Source organism: Mirounga leonina, unplaced genomic scaffold, assembly GCF_011800145.1.
Source record: "Mirounga leonina isolate KUSES-001 unplaced genomic scaffold, KU_Mleo_1.0 Mir_101046, whole genome shotgun sequence".
NCBI lineage: Eukaryota > Metazoa > Chordata > Mammalia > Carnivora > Phocidae > Mirounga > Mirounga leonina.
In genome coordinates, this window is record NW_023270055.1 from 683,115 (window position 1) to 701,573 (window position 18,459).

At 35.0% G+C, this 18,459-nt stretch overlaps 1 protein-coding gene across 5 annotated transcripts in view; it reads left to right on the forward strand.

Annotated features, from left to right (window-relative positions):
- LOC118009497 (lysine-specific demethylase 6A-like) overlaps positions 1 to 18,459 on the forward strand; it is a 170,418-nt gene that overhangs the window by 69,583 nt on the left and 82,376 nt on the right. For 4 of the 5 annotated variants that reach the window (XM_035003638.1, XM_035003790.1, XM_035003720.1 and 1 more), the window contains exons 6-7: positions 1,160 to 1,280; positions 17,300 to 17,354. In XM_035003638.1, the coding sequence (XP_034859529.1) occupies positions 1,160 to 1,280; positions 17,300 to 17,354 (176 nt within the window). Of the gene's footprint in view, positions 1 to 1,159; positions 1,281 to 17,299; positions 17,355 to 18,459 lie in introns of those variants that run through there. The other variant, XM_035003557.1, reaches the window with a different exon arrangement.

Here is an 18,459-nt window from a genome sequence, read left to right on the forward strand (position 1 = left end):
ATGACAATGTTAAGTTGGCTGTGAAAGATGAATGTAAATTTTGACCGTTTATTTTTAAATTATGTCTATATGTTTTTCCCAAAAAACCCTACCTTTTTATATTATTTGTATATATAAACACAGTACTTTTGAAGTAGGAACCTAACCAAATGATTTACTAAAGACATGTGTTTTCTGTAGCTTACTTCATTATAAGAATATATTTTATGATACATATGCAAAATGTGTGTTAATTGAAATGCTATGTTACTGATAAAGATTCCAGTCAACAATAGGCTATTAATAATTAAGTCTTGGGGGAGTAAAAAATGGTAAGTGGATTTTCTTCTTGTGCTAGGGCTAGGTGCCCCTAATGCCTGCATTGTTTAGGGGTCAGTTGTAATTGAGATTCAGTTTTTCTTTTTGGCTCGTGTCATGCTCGTTTTTTTGAGGAAGTAATAATTTACATAAATCAGTACTAAAAAATACTCAAAATATATCTAGTCTGGATTTTTCTCTATAATCAAAATTTGTTAAAAAGACAAATTAATTAAAACAGTATAGAATTCAACAAAGATGGAGTGATAGACAAATGAAGTTGACGTAGATAAGGCAAGTCAGAAGCAGTCCCACAAATAAGAGTCCTTGATTTATGACAAAGGTGTACTTCATTTCTATTGGGGTAAGATAATTTATGGAAAAGACTGTATTGTAGGAATTCCTTATGGAAGAAGTAAATACTAACCCCTATCTGTATCACATTCTACCAATAATTGGTTCTGAGGGGAATGTATAGAAAATGTGATGGGCAAAAGTGAAGTTTCTAAAAGTAGATTTATATGGAGCTGTAGAGGATGAAGATTAACATTCTTACTCTGTTGCCCTTTTAAAAACTTTGCTACTGTTCCACTGTCTGAGATGCTTCACAAAAACTTAAATTGGTTGTTTTCACTGAAAATGTTACTAAACCTTTAAAAATTGTTGAATGATTTGTGAACGTTGAAAAAAAAGTTCGACTGAGATTCCATACTTTTTCCTAATCTTAATTTAGTTCATTAGTAATGTTTTTATAAAGTTGTAATTTCTGTTAAAATTGTGTAACCAGAATGTTTCCTGAACGACCAAGAAAAGTACATGTAAATATTAAAACTTTAGATTCTTTTTTGTCTTTATTTTTCAGGGCAATTAAAGCATTTCAGGAGGTGCTTTATGTTGATCCCAGTTTTTGTCGAGCCAAGGAAATTCATTTACGACTTGGGCTTATGTTCAAAGTGAACACAGACTATGAATCTAGTTTAAAGGTAGGTGTCTTGGGTTTTTCTGGAATAGACACTATTCCATGTGTGTGTTTGTGTGTGTGTGTGTGTTGTTAAGTCTTAACAGTATTGAAAACAATGTTGGGATTTATATTACCACTAAAAAATGAATGCATTTAGGATAGAAACTAAATTCTTAGAAAAGGGTTGAATTTCATGGTATGCAGTAGATTTGATGGTAAGATATGCAAGATAAGTTTTTAGTATTTTAGATTTTTTTACTTAGTTTGTTTTATTTTATCTTTAAAAATGTTTTATCCTAAGCTTTGTTATCAGGAAACAGGGTTTTTATTCATTTGAGCATGTAAAACGCTGGCCGTCATAAAGATAAAGAAGAGTTGGTTATTGATGCCCTGTCAGGAATCTAATCTTCGGTAGCCTTTCATTTGAGATTGATTAGAAATCTGTCAACTTCTATAGCAGGATACATGTCATAGCAAAATGTCATAGCAAAATTCTATAAGAGATTCTTACCTCTTAAGACTGCTAGTTGGTGAGTATAAACATCACTGCAAAAAACATAATGCGTTATTGTTAAACACCTTAATTCTAACGGAAATATGTTGTCAAAACTTGATTTTTCAGAGTTTATGTGTTTGTGCTATCATTTTATGTTTTCTGAAGGTATTAATGGGATTAGAGTTTCTTTGCATAAAAAAAGCATTGCTTTTTGAGAGAATTCAGGTTTCTGGGGGAAAACAAGTTTTGTGAACTTCTGACCATTTTGAATGTTTGCTCTTTTCCTGATACAATTCTGTTACGGAATATCTTGGTTGCAAAGGTGATTCATGTGTGTGTGTGACTTTATGGTGGGACTTACTCTGAGCTCACTAACATGCAAATGCTAAATAGATATTATTTAAAATAGATGTGATTGGGAATCCCCTAACCACCCTTAATGTCAGCAATTTGTTAGAGGTCAGTGGACTCGACAACAGTTGTATTTATGGTTACAGTTTATTACAGTGAAAGAATACAGGTTAAAATTGTCAAAGGAGAAGGCACAAAAAGATGGAGTCCAGGAGAGACAAGAGTCCTGTTTGTCCTTTCCCATTGCAGAATCATGTGAATAGTACTCAATTTTCTGGTAATGATGTGTGATAACACACACAGTATTGCCAACCAGGGTTGCGTACCCAAGCTTTTTGTTTTTTTGTTTGTTTTTCGTGGTATGTGTAATACTGAGAGTTGGTAATGTGGATATGGAGAGCATACCTGGCTGACCTTATAACTCAGTCATCAGCAGCCCCTTCTAACATCAGAGTGACACCATGTGGCCTCAGGCCCCAAGCAAAAGTAATGTTAGCAGAAATCATATGGATGGCTCAAGGCTCTGAGTATAAGAAGGCACACTTGGAACGCAGGATATTCCAAGGATTTATTTTATTTTATTTTATTTTATTTTATTTTATTTTATTTTATTTTATTTATTTTTAAGATTTATTTATTTATTTATTTATTTGTGAGAAAGAGAGAGAGACAGAGAAACAGCATGAGAGGGGAGAGGGTCAGAGGGAGAAGCAGGCCCCCCGCCGAGCTGGGAGCCTGATGTGCACTCAATCCCGGGACCAGGATCATGACTTGAGCCGAAGGCAGTCGCTTAACCAACTGAGCCACCCAGGGGCCCAGGATTTATTTTAGTTTTATTTTTAATTTAATTTTTTTCAAAAGGTTTTGTTTGTTTATTTGAGAGAGAGAGAGAGCATGAGATGGGGAAGGGCAGAGGCAGAGGGACAAACAAGCAGACTTCCCACTGAGCAGAGAGCCCAATGCGGGGCTCGATCCCAGAACCCTGAAATCAGGACACTTAACGACTAAGCCACCCAGTTGCCCCTGTTCGAAGGATTTAGAGATTCTTTCTCAGGAGTTGATCAGGGTCCAGACATTTCTTTTAAAGTGCAGTGTTTGCACAGTGGACACCTGCTGAGTTAATCCCTTACTGTACTCTGTATTCATGCAGTGCCTTAATTCTTCAGATATTTAAAGTAACGAATTTAATTATCTCTGCATTTTAGGAATTTAAAAAAGAATGATACTGAGCGCACAAATAGTCAAGAACATTAGAACCATTGCAAGTAAACTAAAAAATTAATTACACAGTGGCCAGAAAGAAGTGTTGCTAAGAAATAAGTCCCAGATTAAATGCAGCAGATATAGAGAATGGAGTCACATATATCACTTTTATCTTTAGAGAGGCATTTATCGAACTGTATATATGGGAATTTAGTGGAATTAAAATGTAAGTATGGCAATGACAACTTGAAGATTTTAATCCTTTCTTGACACTCACAGTGTATATATTAATATATCAAAGATGCAAATATAATAGTGGGAAGAAACTAAATATGGTATGATTTTTTGCAACATGTTATCCTACCACAGTTGGGTTTGTTTGTTGTTGTTTTTGTTTTTTGTTTTTTGTTTTTGTTTGTTTTACAGGTGTTCTGGAAATACTTTGGAAGACCAAAAAAAAAAAAAAAAACAAAACCCAGAAAAAAAGTTTTTTCTCTTAAATACGGAATATGTATATAAAATTAGTGAAGAAAAGATTAACTGAATAATAATACAGTGGTTAGTACTACTAAAATCTGTTTTAAATTAAAGCTATCATTTAATGGTTTGGTAATATTTAGAGTATCCCTTATTTACACAGAGCAGTGTTAGATAATGTTCACGAGCTGGTGAAAGTAATTAAAAAAAATTTATTTTTATTTTTTATTTTTTTAAAGATTTTATTTATTTATTTGACAGAGAGAGACAGCTAGAGAGGGAACACAACAGGGGGAGTGGGAGAGGGAGAAGCAGGCTTCCCGCTGGGCAGGGAGCCGGATGCGGGGCTTGATCCCAGGACCCTGGGATCATGACCTGAGCCCAAGGCAGACGCTGAACGACTGAGCCAGCTAGGCGCCCCCTGGTGAAAGTAATTTTACTTACTGATGCCTGCGAAAAACATCCTGTATTTGCTTTTATTTCCTTAGGCTTAAGTAAGGAGTTACAAACCTTCAAATGATGTTGATTTTACTAAAAATACCTTCGATACATGCAGCTTTTTCTGTGCACCTTTCCTTTATTCAAACTTCTGACAGTTTTCTGATGCTGATTTCATCTGTATGAAAAATAGAATATTGGCATGTTTTTGACCATTAATTTTTCTCTTAGTTTGTATGTGTTATTTGTTTTTTTTTATTTCATGCTGGCATTTGCATTTTAAGTTTTCTCTGTTAATAGAAATATGCCTTGTCTGTTGTGGGACCGTTTTAGCAATCAATAAGTTTAATTCAGGATGAGTAAGTTTTATATATGATATAACTACTTAGCATTTTTAAATGAATGATGATAGGAATCAGAATGAAAGTCTCTCTTTAGGAGGTCTTTAATTTTCCTTAGTTGTACTATAGTAATTTAACTTAGTCTAGCCAACCTAGTATGAAACCTCTCTAATACACCATGGTGTTTCCTGGTGTAATGTATTAGTGTAGAAACTTAAATCCCAGCTCAAGTTTGTTGAAATAATGGTAAAAACTAGTAGTTTGTATAGGAATTCCAGACTTAAGGATTAATTGATTCAGTTCAGTTATGACATCAAGAATCCATGTTGTCTTTTCTTTTGGCTTTTCCATCTTTGATGTAGGATCATTACCAGACATGAAAGAAGTAGATTCTTTCTCATATGTTCATATGTAGGAAGAAAACTAGTGTAACAATGGTGGAATGGAAATGAAGATATTTAAAGCATTCAACTTCTATATAAGGAAGGTTCTGGGTTTTTTTCAGATACCATTATATGTAGCATTTTCCAACAGTTTATCCTATGAAGCTGTAATTAAATTACCCTTCAGTGAAGAAATGAATTCATGGTCTATAAATTTTCTATGCATGAGTATTTTTTTAATGGAAATATAATTTAATTTTTTTTAAGGTTTGTATTTTTTTGACAGAGATAGCACAAGCAGGTAGAGCAGCAGGCACAGGGAGAGGGAGAAGCAGGCTTCCTGCTCAGCAGGGAGCCCGATGTAGGGGCTTGATCCCAGGACCTGGGGTCATGACCTGAGCCAAAGGCAGACAGACACTTAACCTACTGAGCCACCCAGGGGACCTGGAAATACATAATTTAAATTGATGATTTTTAAAAAAAAATATTTTATTTATTTGAGAGAGAGAATGTGAGAGAGAGACCACGAGCAGGGCAAGGGGTAGAGGGAGAAGTGACTCCTCGCTGAGTGGAGAACCTGATGTGTGAAATCTCAGTCCTGGGACTCCAGGATCATGACCTGAGCTGAAGGCAGATGCTTAATCAACTGAGCCACTCAGGCACCCCTGAAGTTTTTTTTTTAAGGTTTTACTTATTTATTTGAGAGAGAGAGACAGAGATAGCAAGAGAAGAGTGTGAGCGGGGAGGAGAGGGAGAAGCAGGTTCTCCACAAAATTGATGAAATTTGTTGAAGATGTTTTACAGATGTGAAATATGCTCATCATCTATTTCATGGTGGTTAAATTTTGGAAGATGTCATCACAGGAATAGAAATTGTTTCTTGAGCTTCTTAATTTAGAATTTGCACTGAAAAATGTGCTGTATTCCCTCTTTCCAAGAAGGGAAAAGATCATTAAAAATTTTTTTTAAATCTGAGTAAAAGCTGCTCTGGTGAACTGCTTTATAATTAGATTCAGTTGAAATTGTTTACCTTACAGTAACACAGTTCATTTTACAGGTAAAATAATGTAATCAGAACTTTTCTCATATCTATTCATATGATCTTATTTCAAGATCTCATTTGTAGTGTTTTAAAATAAAATGGCAGTGTTGAATTTAATCCATTAGCTTTTGTGTCGTTCATAATTTCTACTGCATCAATAAGGAGATTGTTTATTTGGCAGTTTGTTATTAAATTATTATTTTTGTAGTAAGCTTTTCTTGATGAAGAAGGTAGTTATGGATTTATATTCTGGAATAAACTTAATTTTGGTAGGTATTCCAGATTATTTTGTCTTTGCTACTGTATTTTCAGAGCGTAGTTTTACACAAAATTCAAATTATAAGCACATTGGGATAATCTAATACATTATAAATTCATATAATTTAGAAAAAGTATTTGTCAAAATACTGAGAATAAAATTTCATCACTATTATATAAATTTTCGTTTATTAAAAGTGGTGACATTTAAGCAATGTCTATGTATTCATCGGATTGCAATGAAAAAAAAGTGCTGCTAGCTTTATTTGTTGGTTTTCTGCTAGTTATTTCCTGAATACTTGTTGCATGAAGGGAAGGCATATGCAAAATTATCTTCAAAGGCCAAAGGAGCTAAGACCTAAGAAAAAGCCCAAGAAGGTCTAACTTGCTGAAAAATGATTTATTAAAGGGAATTGGGGATAGAGTGTATCTGGGCAGCCTCAAGATGAAAAGACCTCTGCAAGTCCACTTCTCCTAGGACCTGCTTTTATAGCCTTAGAATTTGGGGAAAATGCTGAGGAAGAATAAGTGTGTGTTAGAATAAATTTCAGAATAAGTGTGTGTCATAGTCTTATCTCTAGGGCAGATCAAGGATATTATGATCAGAAGGTATACCTAAGGGTGCAGTTAAAGGAAAGAATGTGGTTTGGTGGTTGTGATGGTCAAGAAGGGTTTAGGTCACAGAGTGTTCATCGTGGCAGATTTGTTCAAGATAGCATTAGTTTGGTTCACACTATACCACAGATTATCAAAATTGCATTTTGAATAAATATCTTTGATACATACTTTCAATTATGTCTTCGTAGTGTTTGGTTTTTTGGCCTTAACAATGTGAAGTGCTATTTTAGTAGAAGCCTGCATGTACATTACTAGTGAAATAGTATCTGTTTGTATTAGCTTAATCAAAAATTTTTCCCCAAAATAATTGTTTTATTTTTAACTTCTAAAAAATATTTACTAACTGGTATTTGATAGCCAGACAAGAAGGGAATGAGGAAGTAGAGGAAACATATGTATAGTTCAGAATACCTTTGGTAAAGGAAAATCAGACATTTTCCACTTTTTTTCTCTTTAAGATTCATTTACTTTGAAAGAGAGAGGGTATAAGTGTGCATGTGTGAGCACACAGAGGGAGGGGCAGAGCCAGAGAATATTCAAGCTGTGACAGCACGCTGACATCAGAGCCCTGTATGGGGGGCTCTTGAGATCATGCATGACCTGAGCCAAAACAAAGAGTTAGACACTTAACCAACTGAGCTACTTGGTATGCCAGGAAGTTTCCACTGTTAAGGGGAGATACAGCACAATGAGTGGGGTTTACTTTATGGCTAGAAAATATGGATAGGACTGCACTGTGAACATTTTGATAGAATTCATTTTTATTTGGGAGTAATGCAGTAGTCATATAAAAATGTCAAGCCTGAGAAACGTGACTAGATACTTTGTTTCCGAAAGATCACTCTTGTGAGGTGTAATGAATTCTTTTGAGGGTTGGCGTGGAACTATGCTGAGAATTGGGATACTGGAAAAGAAGGCAGAATATATAATTTCTCTCGCATTCCCTTTAGTGGCATAGTGTTGACCTTTTTTGTTTTTTGTTTTAAAGATTTTATTTATTTATTTGACAGACAGAGAGAGAGCACAAGTAGAGCAGCAGGCAGAAGCAGGCTCTCCGCTGAGTGGAGAGCCCGATGCGGGGCTCGATCCCAGGACCCCAAGATCATGACCTGAGCCGAAGGCAGATGCTTAACGACTGAGCCACCCAGGCACCCCTGTTGGTGGTATTTAACTTTGTTGTTTGTGTGAGTTTTTGTATGACTCTAGTTAGTCTTCCACAAGTATTTAGTTATCCTGTAAAGTCTTTTATTCTCATGTGTGTCTTTTTAAGGGATACAGTTTCAGGAATTTTGTTTGTTTTCCAAACCAGGAAGACCAATACAACATGTTAGAAACAAATATAATAGATTAAAGAAAAAACAAAGCAAATATATCTTTTCATATATTATCAGTGAATTTAGCAAGCAGATAGCAATGTTAGAATCAGACTTGTGCCAGGCCGGATAAATAGTGTACAGTTACTGTACGTATTTTAGAAGTTAGACATTTAATATATTTAGTTAATGTTTCGAAGTTTTTGATTCAGATGCATTAATTGTACCATTTTTTTTCCTTAAGATTTTATTTTTATTTAGTTGAGAGGGAAAAAGAGAGAGCACAGGTAGGGAGAGCAGCAGAGGGAGAAGGAGAAGCAGACTCCTCGCTGAGCAGGGAGGCCAATGTGGGACCCGATCCCAGGATCCTGAGATCATGGTTCATGACTTAAACCGAACACAGATGCTTAACCGACTAAGCCACCCAGGCACCCCAGTTAAATACGTTTTTAATGAAAGAAAAACAAGTTTCATGGTTCTTTGCTATCATTCTTAGATTGGCTGGTATGAAATTGAAATTTATTACTTTGATTAATGAACAGGAAGGTTGTGTATATTTTAAAGCAGAAGATTGGTCTTTCCTGATAGGAAACAAAACAGAATGGATGGTAGGCCATGTGTCCTTTTGGTGATGGAGCAAATCTCAGGCTTTCTTCCCACCTCAAGTTTTGGTCATGTGTCGTGCCTTTACTGTTTTGGATTGTTGTAAAAGGAGTATACACTGTGTACAATGGAAATAAGTGAACCTTTGCTTTTTGAAGTTTCTTTTTTTGTTTTTTAAGTAAGCTATGCCCAACTTCGGGCTCAAACTCTAGACTCTAAGATCAGGAGACACATGCTCTACTGACCATGCCAGCCAGCCGGGCATGCCTTTCATTCATTTTCAGTGACTACTTACGTAAAATATTCTCAAAAAACCAACCAGTTTTTATGATTGCCTCACTCCAACACTTAAGTTATTAGTTCAAAAAATTGAGACACAATGGATAGCATATATGTATAGTGTACATATGCAATTCAGATGTACAGTGTGATTTGAAATTTGTATATATTGCTAAATGATCACAAGAGTAAGTTTGGTTAACAACCATCATCATACATAGCTAAAACAATTTTTTTTTTGTGATGAGAACTTTTTACGTTCAGGTTTTTTTTTTTTTTTTTTAAGATTTTACTTATTTAACAGAGAGAGAGAGACGGTGAGAGAGGGGATACAAGCAGGGGGAGTGGGGTAGGGAGAAGCAGGCTTCCCACTGAGCAGGGAGCCTGATGCAAGGCTCAATCACAGGACCCTGGGATCATGACCTGAGCCGAAGGCAGACGCTTAACGACTGAGCCACCCAGGTGCCCCTACATTCAGTTTTCTTAAGCAACCTTATATACAGTACAGAATTATTTATTACAGTTGCTTCGCTGTATGTTACATCCCAAGACTTATTATTTAAGACTTTACAAACCAGGGGTGCCTGGGTGGCGCAGTCGTTAAGCATCTGCCTTTGGCTCAGGTCATGATCCCAGGGTCCTGGGATCTAGTCCCACATTGGGCTCTCTGCTCAGCAGGGAGTCTGCTTCTCTCTCTCCCACTCCCCCTGCTTGTGTTCCCTCTCTCGCTGTCTCTCTCTCTCTCTCTCTCTCAAATAAATAGATAGACAGACTTTACAAACTAGAAGTTTGTAACTTTTGGCCACCGACACTCATTTTGCTCGTTCCCCACCCTTTGCCACTGGCAGTCACCAGTTTGTTTTCTGTATCTATGAGCTTTCTTTGTTTTTTATTTCTATTAATTGTTATTAAATGTTTAATTCCAATGTAGTTAACATACAGAGTTATGTATTAGTTTCATTTGTACAGTGATTCAGCACTTCCATACAACACCCCATGTTCATCACAAGTACACTCCTTATCCTCATCACCTCTTTCAACCATCTCCCTCCCCACCGTGCCATGATCATCAGTTTGTTTTCTAGAGTTGAGTCTATTTCACCGTTTGCTCTGTTTTTTTTCCCTTTGTTTTGTTTCTTAAATTCCACATATGAGTGAGATCATGTGGTATTTGTCTTTCACTGACTTATTTCATTTAGCATTATATTCTCAAGATCAATCCATGTCATTACAACTAGCAAAGGTTCATTAGGTTTTTAATGACTAATATTCCATTGTATCAGTATATCACATCTTTTTCTCTTCATCTATCAGTGGACACTTAGGTTGCTTCCATAACTTGGCTATTGTAAAAAAAATGCTACAGTAAACATAGGGGTGCATGTATCCCTTTCAATTAGTGTTTTTTGTATTCTAACCCAGTAGTCTGATTGCTGGATCATAGGATGAACTCTGTATTTTACTTTTTGAGGACCCTCCATACTGTTTTCCAGAGTAACTACACCAGTTTGCATTCCCACCAACAGTGCACGAGCGTTTCTTTTTGACCATATCCTCGCCAGCGCCTGTAGTATTTTGTGTTGCCTTTAAGTTTTCCTGATTTTTTCCTTTGCTGTTCAGAAAGCTTTTTTTTTTTATTTTTTTATTTGAGATAGACTGGGTTAGGGGCAAAGGGAGAGGGAGACATAAAATCTTAAGCAGGTTCCATTCCCCAATCCAGCCCGGAACCTGATGCAAGGCTCCATGTCATAACCCTGAGATCATGACTGGAGCTGAAACGTAGAGTGAGACACTTAACCGACTAAAGTGCCCCCCAGAAGCATTTGATTTTTTATGAAGTCCCAGTATTTTGCTTTATTTCCCTTGCCTCAGGAGACATATCTAGAAAAATGTTGCTATAGCCAGTGTCTAGGAGGTTACTGCATGTGCTGTCTTCTAGGATTTTTTTTTAAAGATTTTATTTATTTATTTATCAGAGCGAGAGAGAGAGTGAGAGAGCACAAGCAAGGAGAGTGGCAGGCAGAGGGAGAAGCAGCCTCCCCACTGAGCAAGGAGCCCCTTGCAGGACTCAATCCCAGGACCCTGGGATCATGACCTGAGCCGAAGGCAGAGGCTTAACCAACTGAGCCACCCAGGCATTCCTTCTAGGATTTTTATGGTTTCATATCTCACATTTAGGTCTTTCATCCATTTTGAATTTATTTTTGTGTATTCTCTAAGTAAGTGGTCCAGTTTCATTTTTTTCCATGTTGCTGTCCAGTTTTCCCAACACCATTTATTAAAGAAATTGTCTTTTTCCAGTTGCTTTTTATTTTTTAAATTCAAGTTTTCTGAAATTTTTATATTCTCCGTATACCTGAGATCATATGATATTTGTCTTACTTCACAAAACATAATACCCTCTAGGTTCATCCATGTTAAATGGCAAGATTTCATTTTTTAGGATGGAGTAATACTCCATTGTATATATGTATATATAGATAAATACGATATTTTCTTTATTCATTCATCTATCCTAATGGACACTTTCGGTGTTTCCCTGTCTTGGCTATCAAAGGTAATTCTGCTAAGACCATGGAGGTGCATATATCTTTCTGAGTTAGTGTTTTAGTTGCTGAATCATATTGTAGTTGAATTTTTAATTTTTTGAGGAATTTCTGTACTGTTTTCCACAAAGGCTGCACCTTTACATACATACCACCAACAGTGCATTTTCTCCATATCTTTGCCAACACTTGTTATTTTTTGTTTTCTTGATAGTATCCATTCTGAAAGGTGTGAGGTAAATATCTCATTATAGTTTGGATTTCCATTTCCCTGGTCATGAGTAGTGTTGAGTATCTTTTCATGCACTGGTAGGTCATGTTTAGTCTTCCTTGGAAAGATGTCACTTCAGATACTCTATTTTTAATCAGATTGTTTCTTTTTTTGCAGTTCTGTTTAATGAGTTCTTATATATTTTGGAGGTTAACCTCTTATCAGATAAGTGATTTGTAGATTTTTTTTTTTCATTTGGTGTATTGCCCTTTAATTTTGCTGAAGGTTTCCTATGCTGTGGTTTGATACAGTCCCCATTTGTTTGTTTTGTTTTTGTCTTTGTTTTTTGTATAAAGGTTTTCACTGGAAATGTTTAATATTTTATGTTGTCTTGGATTTAGAACACGAAAGCAGTAATTTTTCTGCTGCTTTCAGGATTTCTGCTTCTGCAAGACAGGTTTCATTGTTGGATCTGGAATACTCAGATTAAATGTAGGGCGATTTAGTTATACACAACTCTTTGATTTGGGGGGTCTTACTGTAATAATAGCACTGAAATACTACCATCTTAAATTCTTTTAGGGTTAGTTTGATGACTCATTTAGGAAAAATCTTTTTCTCACATTACATTGTATGTGGTTTCAAGATAAATAAGATACGTGACTGTAATGCCATCGTTCCTGTGCAAAAGAAAGCATTTATTAAATATGTTTTGCTTTTAATAGTACACATATTTTAAAATAGTTTTGTCTTGCTCTGTTATCACAGTAAGGAGACACATTTGGCTTTGCATAATGAGAAAATAAAAGCAGTATTCATAGTGTTCAAATGTTGTATATTTCTTGAGTAAGTTCACTTTTTGGCTTTGGTTTTATTATTAACTTTATATTTTCATATTATAGTAAATTTACATGTAAGAAATAGTACAGAGAGTTCATAAATCTCATCAAAGAGTTTGTTCAGTGTTTTATAGTATGCAATATATTGTGATCAGCATTGAATGTTGATAAAAACAGCGGTTTATTTTTTGGAACTTCATATCCTTAGTGTCTGCATGGTTTTGTGCATTATTTATTCTTAATAATCCTTAATATTGGTGTATTAATGACTAAAGTATTTACTGTTTAAGGGCCATATTCATGGTAATAGTTTGTCCCATTTCAGTAAATAGATGTATAATTTTTAAAAAGGTTTATTTATTTTATTTTATTATTTTTAAAAGTTTTGTTTATTTATTTGACAGAGAGCACAAACAGGGGGAGCGCAGGCAGAGGGAGAGAGAGAAGCTGACTCCCGCTGAGCAGGGAGCCCGATGTGGGCCTCAGTCCCAGGACCCTGAGATCATGACTTGAGCCAAAGGCAGATGCTTAACAACTGAGCCACCCAGTCGCCCAAGATTTATCAATTTTAGAGAGAGAAAGAGCATGCACAGGGAAGGGCAGAGGAAGAGGGAGAGAGAAACTTTAGCAGGATCCTTGCTGAGCTCGTAGCCTGACCTGGAGCTTGATCTCACAACCCTGAGTTCATAACCTGGTCTGAAACCAAGAGTCAGATGCTTAACCTACTCTGCCACCCAGGGACCCCTGGTATACATTTTAAGCCTTTAAGTGTATGAAATGCATTATATATAGGGTAGCCTAATTTTTTCAGGTATTATTTTGAATGATTAAAGTATTATTATTTTTATTGTACCAGATCATACATAATACTGATTATTTTAGACATTTAAGTGTGCATCATTTTAGTCTACAATTCAGTGACATTAAGTATATTCATAATGTTCTGTAACTATCACCACTGTCCATTTCCCATGTTTTCCAGCATACTACAAAAATTACGCACCTGTTAAAGTATGGCTTCTCATTCCTTTGTCTCCCAGACCCTGGTATCCCTGTACTATGTTCTGTCTCTGAACATAAGTGGAATCACAGTATTTGTCCTTTTGTGTCTGGTTTATTTCACTAAAAATAATATTTTCAGGGTTTATCCATATTCTTATACCAACGTTCCATTTCTTTTTATGGCTGAGTAATATACATTGCATGTATATAACAGTATTTTTATTCACTCACATATTGATGGACATTTTGTTTTTTTCACTTTTGTGGTTGTAAACGATGCTGCTGTGAATATTGGTTTACAAGTATGTGTTTGAGTCCCTTCTTCCAGTTCTTTTGGAAATATACTTAAGAGAGTAATTGATAAATATGGTATAATTGTCTTATTAATAATGTTGCTAAAGTTTTAACAGGGCACCTGGGTGGCTTAGTTGGTTAAGCGTCTGCCTTTGGCTCAGGTAATGATCCTGGGGTCCTGGAATCAAGTCCCACATCAGGCTCCCTGCTTCACTGGGAGTTTGCTTCTCCCTCTGACCCTCCTCCCACGTACTCTCTCAGTCTCTCTCAAATAAATGTAAAAATAAATAAATAAATAAGTTCATTTACAGTGCCTTCACATTGTACATTCTCACCAGCATTACAAAGGTTTCAGAATCTTCACATCTTTGTCAGCACTTCCTTTTTTTCTTTCATTTAAAAGAATTATCAGTCTTCCTTTTTTTAAATGAATTGATAATACATTGGGATTTTATTTAGTATTTCTGTAATGACTAATTTTAAGCAGCTTCTGGTGCTTATTGACCATATGCTTGTCTTTGGAGAAATGTTTATTCAAATCCTTTGCTCATTTTTAAACTGGTTTCTTTGTTTTCCTGTTGAATTTTAGGTTTTTATATACTCTGAATATTAATGCCTTATCAGATCCATGACTTGGAAATAGTTTCTCCCAGTCTGTGGGTTTTCTTCTCACTCTATTGCTGGTCTTTTTTTCATGCACAGAAGATTTTAATTTTCAAGAAGCCCAGTTTGTTTTTCTATTGTTGTGTATGTCGTAGCTGAGAAATCATTGCCAAAATTAGTGTATATAAAGATTTTCCTTCATGTCTTCTTCTAGCAGTTTTATAGTTTGTTGTTATATTAACATCTCTAATCCATTTTGTGTTAATTTTTGTGTATAGTGTAAGATAGGGTTCAGCTTAATTCTTTTCCATGTAGATGGCCAGTTTCCCAAGCACTGTTTGTATAAAGGTTGGCCTACATACCATGTAGAAGCCTAACAAGCTTGTGTTACCACCCTTAAGTGTTTCTACCTTGGGTGCTATTTGCAACTATTCTTTGGTTATAATATCAGATAGAAACCTTTTTTTGCCATTATCTGACGCTGTTTAAAAAGCATAGTTACGTATTCCAGAGAATTCCACATTAATTCTGCATATAAGATTAGTTTTTAAAACTTGCAGAAGATACTCTGTGAACTACATGTACAATTTGGTATTTCAGCTTGAAATGTTAATATGTCTCAAAATTTTAAATATACACATTGTAGGTATGAATGGCATTTTTGTAGTTGATATTTTAATAACTTGTCCCTTGGTTACTTAATGATGTTGTAATTGATTATTTTAACGTTAAAATTAATGGGTGCTTTGAAATGATATGTATTTTTGTGGGAATACTTTCTAGAATGGTCAAAACAGGCTTTATTTTTCATTTAACTTTAAAAATTCAGGTGCTTCTTGTCTTCTGTTTTTGAGCAGTTTATGTAAGTGATGTTTATCATGACAAGTAATAGATGTCAGAACTTAGTGTTTTTAGTAAAATGATTAGTTTTTTCATTTTTTTTTAAAGACAATTTCAAATTTTTTTTTTCTTTAAGATTTTATTTATTTGACAGAGAGAGACACAATGAAAGATGGAACACAAGCAGGGGGAGTGGAAGAGGGAGAAGCAGGCTTTCCACAGAGCAGGGAGCCCGATGCGGGGCTCGATCCCAGGAACCTGGGATCATGACCTGAGCCGAAGGCAGACGCTTAAAGTCTGAGCCACCCAGGCACCCCAGTTTTTTCATGTTTTAATGTTACCTGTGTTTTTAATATCTACAGATAGATAAGTGAATGACTTGTAAATAATTAGTATATTAAATATTTTTAGATATCCTATAAGTTATATATTATTACATTGTTATATATTGTTAATTAGTATTGGCAAATGTTACATATTATCATGTAATATGTTATATATTATGTATAACTAATTAGCAAATTATTAGTAATACTGGTTTTTGTTTACCTAATTACTAGTTTATTGAGTATATATTAGATATAAATGTGTCTGTAGACCGTTACAATTCTGTTTACATTGTGTGTTACACTTATTTGATAGAATGAGGAGTAGAGCTATACTGTTAGTATTTTAACATTTAATGAATGATTCTCCATATTTTACACACAATTTGTATAGTTTTTAAAAGGATAGATAATCCACAGATGAACATGGGTCTGTTTGTTTTAAGATTTTGTTTATGTACTTATTTGAGAGAGAGAGAACACATGAGCAGGAGGCAGGGTTAGAGGGAAAGGGAGAAGCAGGGTCCCTGCTGAGGGAGCCTGACATGGGACTCGATCCCAGGACCCTAGGATCATGACCTGAGCTGAAGGCAGATGCTTAACAGACTGAGCCACCCAGGTGCCCTGAACCTGGATTGTTTGTTACATATGTAGGATTTCATTTTTAAACTGTCTTGAAGGGGTGCCTGGGTGGCTCAGTTGTTAAGCTGGTCTGCCTTCGGCTCAGGTCATGATCCCTGTTAGGCTCCCTGCTCTGTGGGAAGCCTGCTCCTCCCTGTCCCACTCGCTCTGCTTGTGTTCCTGCTCTCTCTCTGTCTCTGTCAAATAAATAAATAAAAAATCTTTAGAAGAAAAAATAAACTGTCTTGAAATACAGTGAAAAGGAAGAATCTGTGTAAGCATATATATTTTATTCTTAAAGATAATTCTCGGGCACCTGGGTGGCTCAGATGGTTAAGCATCTGCCTTCGGCTCAGGTTATGATCCCAGGGTCCTGGGATCAAGTCCCGCATCGGGCTCCCTGCTAGGTGGGGAGCCTGCTTCTCCCTCTGCCTCTGCCTCTCTCTCTCTCTCTCTCTGACTCTCATGAATAAATAAATAAAACATTAAAAAAAAAAAAGATAATTCCCCTAGAATTTTTTGGTTTCTAAATTTTAAGTTTCATTTTCAAATAAGTTTTTAAAAATCATTTATGTTCTTAAAGAAACCATTGGACTTTTCCATTTTTATGTAGTGAATTGGAAAGCATAATTCATTAAATATTTCTGTAACTTAATTTTTTATGTGAATACTGAAATAAGTTTGTGTTTTTTTCCATCTAATAAAAGTAGACACAGGATAAAGTTTTTACCCCCCAAATTCTTCATTTTTAGCTGTCTGATGGAATAAATGACTTGTTAACACTTTTCTTTCTATAATCGATTTTAAATCACGGTAATTTTATTTGATTCACTATTGTGTTTTAGGTGCATAATATCTTTCCATTATTATGTTAGACCTTACAGAGCCTAAAATATAAAAGTTGATTTTATGTAAATCTGAATTTAACATATTAATATTTTCACTTTTCTCTCACAGCATTTTCAGTTAGCTTTGATTGACTGTAATCCCTGTACTTTGTCCAGTGTTGAAAGTAAGTATTTCTAAGTATAATAATTCTTTTGTCTCTTTGGTTAATACATTATCCACAGTACATTTCAAATCATGACTATAAATACCTTTTCAAATCAACTGTATTTTTGTTTCTGTCTTTGAATTATTGAAAATAAGAAATGGAGGAGCACAAGCCTGATTCAAAGACTCTAAGATAGTTGATTTGGGTAGGTGGTGGTTGTTGAAAATAATCAACATGATTACTTCTTTAACAATAGAAATTAGTTTCTAATAGAGCACTGTCACTAGTAATGATTGCTTGTTTTGTGCTAGGTATCACCAGTAGTGGTTGTTGCACATTCTACTTAAATGGAAAAATGATTTCTCTTCCTTCTGTTAATATTGTTGAGGATTTGAATATTCTGCAGAACATGACTATGTTTTGAAATTCTTACCTGTGCTTGTAAAATTGGGAAGATCATACGTGTTCAAAGTAAAGTTAAAAAGAACTGAATGGAAAATTTATTTCATTTTGTTAGTAAATCATAAATGTGTAGTTTCTTTAAATAAGTGTATATTTTTTTTAGAAATAGTAAATGGATTGTACAGTTATTATTTTTGAAAATAATTAGGTGATAGAAAAATCTCATATATGATTTTCTTTTGGAATTATGGTTATTCTAGTAATTCCAAAAATTAGAGTTTGAATTTCAAGACCATTTTTGGCACCATTGTCCAAATTTCAGTGTGAATAATTGAAAACTTCTAGATTAGCAATTTTGTAGTTGTATTTTTATGCTACTCTTTGAAAAAACATTTAGGAATGAAATACCTTATGAAAGATAACACTGTATGCTATGCAGTTGTGAGCCAAAGACATAGGATCTGAGACTGAAATCTGGAGGAAGTTCAGATGGTATTAGGGTGCAAGTTAGCTGATCTTTGCTTCCTTTGCCATTTATTAGATGGGTATGAAGTTTGGGAAATTGAGATAGTGATTTTCCATGTCTTTTTACCTGAAGTGAGGTAAGATGAGTAGTAACTGGACTTGACATGGTTAGGAGAGCTATCTTGGGAAAGGGCATCAAGAAAGAAAGAAAATTGGAACATGTAAAATAAAGATGTCAGCATTTAGATAAAATAAA